Source organism: Pelobates fuscus, chromosome 12 (genome assembly GCF_036172605.1).
Source record: "Pelobates fuscus isolate aPelFus1 chromosome 12, aPelFus1.pri, whole genome shotgun sequence".
In the NCBI taxonomy this organism is placed as follows: domain Eukaryota; kingdom Metazoa; phylum Chordata; class Amphibia; order Anura; family Pelobatidae; genus Pelobates; species Pelobates fuscus.
Window position 1 is genome coordinate 38677384 of NC_086328.1, and position 13457 is coordinate 38690840.

The window sequence follows — 13457 nt, forward strand, 5'->3', positions numbered from 1 at the left end:
GCTATGGTTTTTACTGCGCTAGGATATAGTCCTGACTCCTTCTATATAAATGTACCTGTGTAATTGCTGAGAGTTTCTCTGTAGCCAGCTGCTGTATATTTGCAATTCGGAAACGATAAGTAGTTTTGCTTGTGTTATATTTTGTGAGTAGGGTTCCAGTGATTCCACAGTGATGCAGAGTTATGCCTGGTAATTGTCCATCTTAAGCTCTTGGTGATGTTGACTACCATCACAGAGACTTTACTGGCTTCTATCTCCAAATGTGACAGTATCGTGACATGGCAGGGTCCCGAAACGTGTATACTTTGAATGATCTTTGAATAAATTTTGGCTGCTCTAGTGGGCCCCTATAGCTAAGCTGTGCTTTGTGGATGAATACTTTGGATTGCTATATTTTGCTTGCTGTTGGGGCTACAGCAACTTATACACAATGTCTGCACTAGGTTAAACTATTTTGCCTTTTGGTATTGTGATATACCACACTCCTAGATCATAATTTTGAATGAACGTACCAGAAGCAAAGTTGGTCAAAAAGGAGGAGGAAGTGACACAATTCGGTCTCAAAAGCATCACTTCCTCCCAGTAAATATTAGAGAAATGGTAACAGCTGGGAGACCAACTCCCACACGAACTCTACCCGTATTTTGACAGGAGGTGGGCTTTGACTGAATGAATTCTGACCGCATTTGGATTTCGTCAGAATTCTGCCATTTTCACTGGATTTTCTCCATCCAACAAAATCTGGTGTTTAGTGAATCACCTCAAGAGAAAGAATTAAATAATTCTTGACAGATAGAGGGAAACGGAACTATGAAATGAGAGATAAAGTAAAACACAGATGTTCAAAGTGTAGAAAATAGCAAATAATACTAGATTTGCATTCAGAAGTCTTTATTAAAGTCTAGTTTCTTTTCATTGTGTCCAAGAAATAATCAGGATAATTACCATAGTAATCACAATAATGAGATAAACTATAACAATCAGGCGATCTAACGCCACTGCTGCTGTATACCACTCGGACTTCATATTATCTTGGTCAATGGATGTATTCCACTTCTCATGGATCTTCACGATCACTGCCAGTATCTTTCTTAGAAGTTTTACCTCTGGGTTAGGTTTTCTTTTTCTCTGAAACTTCTTCCTCTTCTCAGGCAGGAGAGATTTTCTCTTTGTGTTATTATTGTTGTAACAATCTGCAAATACGAGAAATATATTAATTAAACACTAAATTATATTGTGTGTGAGGTACATGACCAGGCCATTTTATACCCCTATAAAAATATTAAAGGGATACTATAGTGCCAGGAATACCCCATTATTTACTTACCTTATCCCAGCTGGGTCGAAGCTACTCCTCCATCCCGCGACGAGCAGGCTCTAATGTGCATGCGCGGCAACTGCCGATCGCGCATTATACCTCACCATAGGGAAAGCATTTAATCAATGCTTTCCTATGGGGAAAAAAATCTAACGCTGCAGGTCCTCATGCAGAGCGTAAGAATGTCCAGTATCAGATACCGGACCACAGGTTCGGTTCAAACCAGGAAGCCTTCTAGTGGCTGACTTAGTGCTGCAATGTAAACATGTGGTGGTCTGGGTGCCTACAGTGTCCCATTAAAAAAATTTATTTAACAATATTAACAAGGTCATTGACTAGAATTCAAAGTGATTTTAAGGAGAATTTCAAATTTAAGGCCATGCCATATGATAACTTACTTTAAAATGACATACCTATAATAAACATGGTGTGTTCTGTGAATTTGATTATTTAACTAATAGTAACACCATTATAAATTAGTTGTCTAATTTTATACGTATTATTATTAATCTATATTGAGCATATTATTAAAGGAAACCATTTGAAACCATTTGCATATCACAATGATCCCACCACAAAACAGTTCAGATCCAAAATCCAGGTTGACTCTTTATGCATGAGAGATACAGCTGGGATGAAATAGTACTTGGAGGTGGTAATACTGTAGTGAGGAAAAGAAATGGGAGAGGGAGACGCTGGTGATAGAGAGTTAAGGGGGCATTGACTGAGCTGGGAAATAGTTAAAGGGACACTATAGTCACCTGAACAATTTTAGCTTAATGAAGCAGTTTTTGTGTATAGAACATGCCCCTGCAGCCTCACTGCTCAATCCTCTGCCATTTAGGAGTTAAATCCCTTTGTTTATGAACCCTAGTCACACCTCCCTGCATGTGACTTGCACAGCCTTCCATAAACACTTCCTGTAAAGAGAGCCCTATTTAGGCTTTCTTTATTGCAAGTTCTGTTTAATTAAGATTTTCTTATCCCCTGCTATGTTAGAAGCTTGCTAGACCCTGCAAGAGCCTCCTGTATGTGATTAAAGTTCAATTTAGAGATGGAGATACAATTATTTAAGGTTAATTACATCTGTTTGAAAGTGAAACCAGTTTTTTTTTTCATGCAGGCTCTGTCAATCATAGCCAGGAGAGGTGTGGCTTGGGCTGCATAAACAGAAAACAACGTGATTTAACTCCTAAATGACAGTGAATTGAGCAGTGGAATTGCAGGGGAATGATCTATACACTAAAACTGCTTTATTTAGCTAAAGTAATTTAGATGACTATAGTGTTCCTTTAAGGAAGTTTACCAATGATTTAACCCCTTCACGACGGGTGACGGACGAGGTCCGTCATCCTGGGGATGCCCTTAACGACGGGTGACGGACCTCGTCCGTCACGCGGTAAAATTAACCCCAGATCGCCGCAATCGCGGCGATCGTGGGGTTAATGGTGCTCCGGTCTGCCTCTGCATTAGAGGCAGACCGGGAGCACCGGATCGGGCTGTCAGAGTACATGTGCCCGCTCTGACAGCATGCCAGAGCGGGCACATGTGCTCTCTATACTCACCTCCGCCTCCCTGCACTTCCGGGTTCAGTGTGAAGTGCAGGGAGACGGATCTTCAGTGATCCTGCCCCCTGCTGTTAAAAAAAAAAGTTAAATTAAAATCCCACCCCCCCTTTACCCATATTAATAAAAAATTAACCCCTTCCCTGCCAATTGATCACTGACTACAGTGATCAATTGGCAGGGATTACATTTTAATATGATCTGATTTTTTTTTTAACCCCTGAGGGTTAATTATTTTTTTTTTTAACCCTCAGGGGTTAAATTTATTTTATTAATTAATTTAAATATTTTAAAATTATAAATTTAGCTAGCTGGGGAGGGTGGAAGTTAGTGGGGAATTGGGGGATTTAGTGTTAGGCTAACTAGGGGTTAACGTTAAAAAAAGTTTTAAAATAAGCTTTAAAAAGTTAAAAAATTAAGTAAAAAAAAAGTTTTAATAACGTTTAAGTAAAAAATAAAAAAAATATAAACCCTTTACCCAGTCCAAATAAAAATTAACCCCTTGCCTGCCAGTCTATCACTGCCTACAGTGATCAAAATACAGATCACAGTATTATACTGTGATCTAATTTTTTTTTAACCCCTGACGATTAACTTATTTATTTTTTAACCCTCAGGGGTTAAATTAATTTAATTAACTAATTTAAATATTGTATAATGAAATATTTTGTTAGCTGGGGTGGGTGGGAGTTATGGGAAAATGGGGAATTTACTGTTAGTGCTGCTTACTGCTAGTTAGGGGTTAACGGTAAAAGAAAAAGCTTAGAAAAATGTTAAATCTGTAAAAAAAAGTTTTACGAAAGTTTAGGAAACTTTAAAAAAATGAATAAGCAAAACAAAAGTTTAAAAAATAGTTTTAAAAAGTAAAAAAAGTTTTAAAAAGTAAAAAAAATACATTTAATAACGCTCATTACCACTACACCTGGTACAAGCTAGCGGAAAAATGATCCCACGCTAAGGTTCAAAATATGCCTTTTGAAATACCCTGGGATGTCTTCTTTAAGAAATGGTATGGCTTTATGGGGTATTTGGATTATATAGCCTGGTAAAATACTCTAAAATGGGACATGGGCACAGCGTAAAAATTAAAAGTTTGAAAAAAATGGAATGGCTGTGTCCCAAATGTGCCCCTCCGATGTCCACATATACCTGGCAAAGGTACATACGGGGGTATTTTTGTACTCAGCCGACATAGCTGAGCAACATATAAAGTATTATAGAGTGGTGGTACACAAAATGTTTGCAAAATATACTGTGCAAACTCACTTTGTGTGTCAAAAAGGCAGAAAAAACGCTTATTACCACTACACCTGGTACAAGCTAGCGGAAAAATTATCCCACACTAATTTTCAAAATATGCCTTTTGAAATACCCTGGGATGTCTTCTTTAAGAAATGGTATGGCTTTCTGGAGTATTTGGATTATATAGCCTGGTAAAATACTCTAAAATGGGACATGGGCACAGCGTAAAAATGTAAAGTTTGAAAAAAAAATGGAATGGCTGTGTCCCAAATGTGCCCCTCCGATGTCCACATATACCTGGCAAAGGTACATACGGGGGTATTTTTGTACTCAGCCGACATAGCTGAGCAACATATAAAGTATTATAGAGTGGTGGTACACATAAGGTTTGCAAAATATACTGTGCAAACTCACTTTGTGTGTCAAAAAGGCAGAAAAAACGCTTATTACCACTACACCTGGTACAAGCTAGCGGAAAAATTATCCCACGCTAAGGTTCAAAATATGCCTTTTGAAATACCCTGGGGTGTCTACTTTAAGAAATGGTAGGCCTTTGTGGGGTAGTTTGAATTTAAAACTTACGAAGATGCTTGGAAATTGCACATAGGTCCAGCGTCAAAATTCAAAGTTCTGTAAAAACTGATATGGCTTGGTCTCCAATATGCCACTGTAGCTTCACAAAATAGTGCCAAAGACATTCATTGGGGATGTCTTTTTACTCAGAAGACTTAGCTGAGCATAATTTGAAGGTTTTGAACTTAGTGGCACATATGAAATATACAAAATGCCCAGCAAAAATGCAATCCGTATGTCAAAAAATGCACAAAATTATTTTTTACCACATACTTTGGCATATATTGGTGAATAAATGGGGGCATGCTAAGGCACAATATGCACCTTATGATATACCCTGGAGTGTCTACTTTTACAAATGGTAGGCCTTTGTGTTTTTTTTTTTGAACAGTCAAACTGTTATAATACCCCAAATGGAAGCATAGGCTCATTAAATCCGTCTCTCAAAATTCTACTGTGAATACTGAAAAGGACAGGTCTCCTGTATGGCACTGTAGCTTCACGAAATAGTGCCATAGACATACAATGGGGGTGTCCTTTTACTCAGAAGACTTAGCTGAGCATAATTTGGGGGGTTTGAACTTAGTGGCACATATGAAATATACAAAATGCCCAGCAAAAATGCAATCCGTATGTAAAAAATGCACACAATTATTTTTTACCACATACTTTGGCATGTAATGGTAAAAAAATGGGGGCATGTTAAGGCACAATATGCACCTTATGAGATACCCTGTAGTGTCTACTTTTACAAATGGTAGGCCTTTGTGGGGGTTTTTGAACAGTCAAACTGTTATAATACCCCAAATGGAAGCATAGGCTCATTATATCCGTCTCTCAAAATTCTACTGTGAATACTGAAAAGGACAGGTCTCCTATATGGCACTGTAGCTTCACAAAATAGTGCCAAAGACATACAATGGGGGTACCGTTGTACTCAGCAGAAGTAACTGAACACATAATAAAACTTTGTACAGGAATAGCACACAACAACTTTACAAAATACACATGAGAAGTTCTTTGTTATACGTTTGTGTGCGAAAAACCCCCCAAAAACACAATTTTACTCCAATATTTAGCAGAGGTTGGCGGTAAAATGGCTACGTAGAAAGTGTCAAAACAACCTTAGGTAAATAGCCTGTGATGTCTACTTTATATAAATATATACTTTTGTGTGGCAATTTTGTTTTATTTTATGGCTATTAGGCTTACAAGACAAACATACCAAATTCTAAAATCGCTCCATATTAAAATTTTATTTTACTCCTTGTGCTTTGTGACCTGTAACTACCAAAAAAAACTTAAAATCCCAGACACATTATATATTCTGTAAATCAGAACAACTAAATGAATTTATTTTTAATTACTTTCCTTAACCTGCACTAATTATGCACACATTATGATTGCAAAAACTGTAAAAAAAAACAATATTTTTATTTTTTTTTGCATTTTTCTGTATTTTTTTTATAATAAGTAAGCATTTATATATTTATATGTTATATCAAATTAAAGCCCTTTCTGTCCTTTAAAAAACAGTATATAATATGTGTCGGTGCAATAAATGAGAGAGATGCAAATTGCAGTTGAACGCAAACAGCAAGAAAATGCAAAAATTGCTTGTGTCATTAAGCGTAAGTCAAGCTTCTGAAGCTCTGTCCTTAAGGGGTTAAAAAGTAAAAATTCTGGTTAAAAATAAGCAAATTATATTATTTTCTTTTTACAAATTATTCACTAAACAGTGAATCGTAGGGGTCAGCAATGCCATCAGAACTTGAACTTTGTGCTATAGACACGGAAGTGCCCTCTAGTGGCTGTCTAGTAGACAGCCACTAGAGGAGGAGTTAACCCTGCAAGGTAATTATTGCAGTTTATAAAAACTGCAATAATTACAGTTGCAGGGTTAAGGGTAGTGGGAGTTGGCACCCAGACCACTCCAATGGGCAGAAGTTGTCTGGGTACTTGGAGTGTCCATTTAAGCTCAGAAACCAGGACCACAAGCCATGACAGCAAATATCACAGATCTTTTTATTGACTTTTGATGGTAAAAAAAATGTTTTCCAGCTTAATTATAAATCAACTTATTAGTGTTTAGAGGACTATTAAATAAAATATAAATATATTTGAATTCATTTTGTCCCCGGGTCTCATAATCTTTAGAAGGTTATTAATGTTTAAATGCCCAGATCAGTGTAATTGAGATACATCAAAAGGCTCTTGTTTGAAAAAAAAAAAACAATGCCCCTTGGTACGTAGATTTGTATATAATATATCCGCCAAATGAAAATAAAATATAATAAAATATATTTGTTTTAAAAAAATAATTAAAAAAATAATGTTTGTGTGTGCCATACACCAGGGCTCAAATTCTTGAAGTCTTACATTACTAGCTAGACCTTAAAGTGGCTAGCCATTACAAGCCTGGAAGAAGTCATGGCACAAGCACCGTGGGTGAATATTCACCCACTAATGGCAGGTGAAAAGTGAGAATTTTTAACCCTGTCATAACTCTCCACAAGATAGTTGAATCAGTTATACTGAAAAATCTATATGAGCCCTTGTTTGAAAGAAAGAAATCCCCTATTTCAAACATTAACATTAAACTTAGGGGTATATATCTGTGTTAATAACTAAAGTGAGAATTGTCAGGAATTCAAAGTGAATTAACATTTTTAGCCAAAGGAGCCAAAATAAAAATATGACTGAAGTGGATATTTTTATGTGGTTATTTTGAAATTCACTTTAGTTTCTCTTTCAATTTTTACAGCAGTTAACACTTTAGTGAATAACCCAACTATTGTAGGTGATGCAAAGTTCTACTTTTTTATAGTCTGCACTATATTTTTCAAAAGCTAAACTATTTTTAGAACTAAGAAATAAATACATTTTGCCCCCGTTTAAACATATGTTCTTATGGGATTTTTTTTAGCCATTTAGTTGACAAATGTCATAAGAATTTTGCTAGAGTAGAGATTGTAGCCGTATTAGTCCAGTGATGCATATGTAAAATAACAGATAACATTTGTATCTTTTAATACCTTTTTTATTGGAATAACAGAATTTTAAAATGACAAGCTTTCAGGAGAACCTCCCTTTCTCAAGTCTAAAGCATTTTGTCTTTGTTTAAATATGCTTTAGACTTGAGAAAGGGAGGTTCTCCCGAAAGCTTGTCATTTCAAAATTCGGTTAGTATAATTTAAAAAAAAAAAAAGTATTAAAAGATATGAATTTCATCTGTTATCTTACATTTATAAGATTTTGAAATATTTGACGCAAGCCTTTGAGATAGAAGGGATAACTTATTAATAAGTATATTAATGCAACTCTACTGGGTTCCTATACTGTCCCTTTTTCTTCTGTGAGCACTCACCTTTGTCCAAGGGGAGTACTTTTTCCAGATCTTTTTGGGCACCATTGCATTTGACAAACATCCCACGTGCTATATTTCGTAGAAAGCAATTGTTCATCCACGATGGAACTTTAGATTGCTTGTAAGATAACTTCATCAAGTAAGAGGTAAGCACACAGCCAGCTATACTGAAAATCATTGTACCCATGCACACACAGCAGAATACACCTGTTCGAAAATCAAACAGCGAAATCATTAAAAAAATCTTTCTAACAACAATACACTGTCCTCAATCTACCCTGGTCCCTAATATTTTTAGTTTTTTATCATTTTTGTTTGATTGTGTTGATACTGTACTATAAAATATACAAAACAACTATCCAGGATATGTTACTAATGAGATTTAAATTGTGGTATACACTGATCGGCCACAATATCAAACCACCTGCCATATCATGTAGGACCCCCTCATGCTCCCAAAAAAGCTCTGATGTGTTGAGGCATGCACTCCACACAACATTTGAACATGTCCTGTGGTATCTGGCACCAAGACGTTAGCAAGTCCTGCAAGTTGCGAGGTGGGGAATTCATGGATCAGATTTGTTGTTCCAGCACATCCCACAAATGCTCAATCAGATTGAGATCTGCTGAATTTGGAGGTCAAGGCAACCCCTGTCATGTTTCTTAAAGCATTCCTGAACAAAGTTTGTAGTGTGGCAGGGTGCATTATCTTTCTGAAAGAGGTCACTGCCATCAGGTAACACATTTGCCATGAAGGGATGTACGTGGCCTGCAACATTCTCTAGGTAGGTGATACATGTTAAAGTAACATCCACATGAATGCCAGGATCCAAGGTTTCCAAGCAGAACATTGCCCAGGGCATAACACTGCCTTTGCCGGCCTGCACCCCACAAGAATTACTGTTTTAGTGGTGCTCTGACCCAGTCGTCTAGCCATCACTATTTGACTTTTGCCCAAGTTATTTCTTTTAGCTTGCCCATTTTTTCCTGCTTCCAACACATGAAATTCAAGAACTGACTGTTCACTTTCTGCCTAATGTATCCCACCTATTGACAGGTGACGTTGTAACAAAATAATTAATAGTATTAGCTTCACCTATCAGTTGTTTTAAGGTTGTGGCTGATCAGTGTATAATCATATACATTAAACAGAAAGCACGCATTCATGTGCTAAGGTGGCAAATTAGCACTCTTCTAACAAATATATAGATTTTTGTCTACACATGCAAATTAAACTAACTTATGTATATTTTCTCACAAGGCTTTTTTTTTTTTTTTTTGTGAAGAACAGCTTGTTGATCCAATGAGAAATCTGACTGATATTTTGGAGTCAATAAGATTGTTTGATATTGTGAGGGGAAAAAAAAATCGAAATTGCTTTCAATTGGATTATTCACTTTTTACTGGATCAGTAGCAGCATAAAGATATGTGAAAGGCTGAGCTTCATTTGCAAGAGCCTTTTTCAGTGTATATTAATAGGTAACTACATACAGAGAGATTCATAAACTAGATTCTTCCATATCATTCCAGCTTACACACAGGAAAAAAATCCCTAATTTTACCACATGACAGGATGCTTCATATTTTGCATAACTTGTATACTATAAATCTCCAGCAGCACAGATCAATCAAAAAAAAAAAAAACCTAACCAATCAAAAACAAGAGATATATGATACATAAGACAGGCCTGCCTCCTACTCCTCCTCTTTCTTTGCTGCTCCAGCTCCCTGGCTTTCCCGACAGCCTATTCTACCCTTAAGCTCTTGCACCGCAGCCAGCGTCGTGCCGCAAGACGTTCATCTATATATCTCTGAGGCTTGTCTGCTAACTAATCAGGCTTTCATGTCTGGGGCTAGGGAGGCGGCTTCGTACTCACTAACCCTCTCCTGTTTCTGTGTGGACTCCCGTGGGTCCTCATGCGCGGTGATCATCTTGGATCTCGCGAGTGCATGATTCATGCTGGCCATTTTGTTTTTACTTACAGGTAATCAGTGATGGCCTGCAACACATTTTCAAGTGCTAACACCAAACTGGGCCTGCAATTGTTAATTAATAGGCCCATTGGCATACAAACAACAGGAGTGGACATACTGCTGAACAGTAATTAAGGTGCAATACATGGAAATGCTGATTTTTATGAGGAATGTACTGTGATGTATATACATATATACTCAATCTAAGGGCAAATAAGCATACTGTGGTTACATTACCTGTGTACATTATATTGTGGAGTGCCTGGTGTGCCAACTGTGGAAACAGCAGCACCCAGGGGTGAGCCCCCTGCTAACCTATTGGGGAGAGCCCCCCACATGCCCTACAGATCTAATCCCAGCTTATGGCTTAACAGGGAAGTATAGGGGAAAGCCCCCTGATTGCAGTACCTCCTTCATCCACCTAGGAACTGTGATTTAAAGTATGCAAGGTACCTCCCCAACATATTGGGGATTTAGGGGGGAACCCCCTTTGGCTATTGGTGTCTATAAACACCTCCCCATATTTAAATTGGCTTTGTGCCCTTACATAGCAAGCCGCTCTTCATGACCTCTCACAACACAACATCCAAATGGTGTTTTCATACACCCACACTCATACCAGGCAATCCCCAATTGTGCTGAGCAAGGGGTCTCCCCACCAGGCCTTGCTTACAAGCAAGTGTTCTAAAGTATACGTCCTCCCCTCCACAGGACACTATATTACAATGTCGGACTCCCCTACACAAAGCCAATACTTCCAGGGGATGATCAATGATGCAGTGGCAACATCCATGGAGAAAGCGATCTCCAAGATGTTGACACAATTGCCGCCTGACCTCCCCACGCAGGCTATGGGGCCGACACCACAAGACACGGAAGACAACATGAGCTCTGAGGCTCATTCCGAGGACCTCCAATTCCTGACAAAACTCCACAGAGCTGGCCTCACAGTGCCACACACTCAGTCAAAAGGAAAAGCACCTGCTAAATGCAGCAAACCTTTCAATATAGGAGATACCCCCACCAGTGGTATCTTTGGAGGATGAGGACGCTTAACCTTTTGACATCTCTAGATGTCATAGACGAATGGTGGGAGGATGCCTCTGAATTGGATGAGGAGGATAATTGGCAAGACATACCTGCCTCAGACTCCAAGTACGTCAAAGAATCGTACGCTGAGGATTACTTCTCTCAGTACGCATATGGGTCATCAAAGGGCATTTATTGATATGCAGGGCCCAACTAAAGGGTCCTTTAGCCAACAGTCTGCTTTTCGGCGATTCATTTATCGCAGAACTCAAGAAACATGTCTCATTGTTCACTACTTTCAACAAGGCGCAGTCGTCCATGAAACAAGTATTCAGACCACTTCCAGGACAAGATTTTTTTGGCAGGGCTGGTTGACAAAGGAGCCATGCCACCAGCTGCTTCTGGAATTAAGACTCCAGAATTAACCCAACCATCATCTGCCTTCTACCAGCTTCAACTTTGCGGACCACTTTGGCAATTCAATTTGGTTCTGCACTTCCGAAATTCATCACTTCGTCATTTCAAAAATTCAGCAATTCAGACTTCCGAATTTACATTCAGGCTGAAACAAATTGCACATGTCTACTCAGCGATACAATATATAAACTGCTTGGGCGAGGTTCGCTCACAGGCGCTAGAGGAGGCGACCAAAGACATTTCCAACTTCTGTCTCTTCCTCAACATAACATTATGTGCGGAATACCTCCCAGGAATTTCCAACCTCACAGGGGATTGCTTCACCTGACACTGGAGAGATGGCAGTGAATGGCACCTCCACAAAACTATCTTCAACAAATTGTCCTCTAATTATTGACCTTTTCACCTCTCGAACCAACCCACAACTCCCAAGATTCTTCTGCTGGCAACCAGATCCAGAATGCGAAGCCTGGGAGCAAATGCCTTCCCTCTTTTTTCCATATTGGCGAGGGTGATACATCAGGTATGAACCCAGAGGATCTCCCTGCTTCTACTGACACCACTGTGGCAGAGTCAGGCATGGTTTCCGGACCAGCTGGAACTATCTTGTGATCACCCTCTCCTCTTGCCATTCTATCCCCTTCTATTGACTGGAGAACCTCATCCCCTCATCCTGCAAGAACAAATGGAATTAGTGGATTGGACTATTACAGGGGATCTTGGTTAACAGATGCTTTATCGCAGATCACTAAGGACCTGCTATGGGATTCATGGGCACCCTGCACCAGACGATGTTACTTTGCAGCCTGAAACAAATGGTCTAGCTGGTGTTTGGAGATGGGCTCTTATCCCTTTACGACACCTATTCCCATGATTTTGAATTTCCTTTTTAATTTATTCTCTTCAGGACGTTCGTATCGCTCCATTAATGGCACATGTTCTGGTCTGAGTCCTTCCAGTGGGTCAGGATCCTCTGATCTAAAGACTCCTGAGAGGTATTCACATATCACATCCTCTGGCTCAGAAATATTCAAGGCTCTGGGACATCGATGTGGTACTACGATTTTTATGGGATTGGCCAGACAACGCTTCGCTGTCCTTACGCCAACTTTCTGTGAAACTTACGGTGTTGCTACACCTCATCAGGCTTTTGACATTAACATTTTGACCTTTACTCCGGATGGAGTGTCTTTTTCGGTTTCGAGACGCAGTAAGACGAATTTTGCAACTTTTTTAAATCTGTTTTTTCCTACAGAACTTTGCGTGGTCAAGACATTACTTCACTACATGGAGAATGCTGCCTCGTTACGTGGCTTTTCTATGGGTCAGCTCATTGTGTCATATACGAGACCGCACAAACTGGTCTCTACAACTACTCTCGCAAGATGCGGACGTTGGCTTCTGACTTTAGCAGGTGTCGAATCTTGTTTCATTCTCTGTATGGGGTGCAGCGGAGACACATGCTTTCTCGACGGTTACATCTCTCACGGATATCATGCCTTTCAGTGAACAGATCTCAGGAGACAACATTTCCAGTTTTTCAGTTCCACCCTTGTTCTCACATTTCTTTCTCTCTAATTGAATAGTGTTAAAATGCAAAATATGAAGCCTCCTGTCATGTGGTAAAATTGTAGATTACGCTAACGTAGTGTACTTATAATCTTAATTTTAAGGCGAGTATTTTACCTCCCATATTTCCCTACCCTCTCATATTTTGTCATAATCTTTCTGTATGTTTTTCTATTTCTACTAATAATTTCAAATGGAAGTTTTATAGTTTGGACAGTGCTTTACATAAATTCACGATTACATATTAAGGTCAGGATTTGATAGTTGGTTTGTAATTTTCTCCATGTTTTCTTAATTAACTGCTAACATTTTAATATAGCTAGTTTGATATGGCTAATACACAACTGTGTTTATGTTGCAAGTTCAAGTACCTTTCGCTTGTTTCTTCTTATTTTCAGTGTG

At 38.7% G+C, this 13457-nt stretch overlaps 1 protein-coding gene across 1 annotated transcript in view; it reads right to left on the bottom strand.

Moving 5' to 3' along the window:
* Nucleotides 1-896: 896 nt before the first annotated feature.
* Nucleotides 897-13457, bottom strand: part of LOC134578579 (5-hydroxytryptamine receptor 3A-like) — a 54645-nt gene continuing 42084 nt past the window's right edge. Inside the window, exons 8-9 of the mRNA XM_063437548.1 lie at nt 8066-8272; nt 897-1193 (exon numbers count right to left, since the gene is read on the bottom strand). Coding sequence (XP_063293618.1) covers nt 913-1193; nt 8066-8272 — 488 coding nt within the window. The 3' untranslated portion in view covers nt 897-912. The remainder of the gene's footprint in view (nt 1194-8065; nt 8273-13457) is intronic.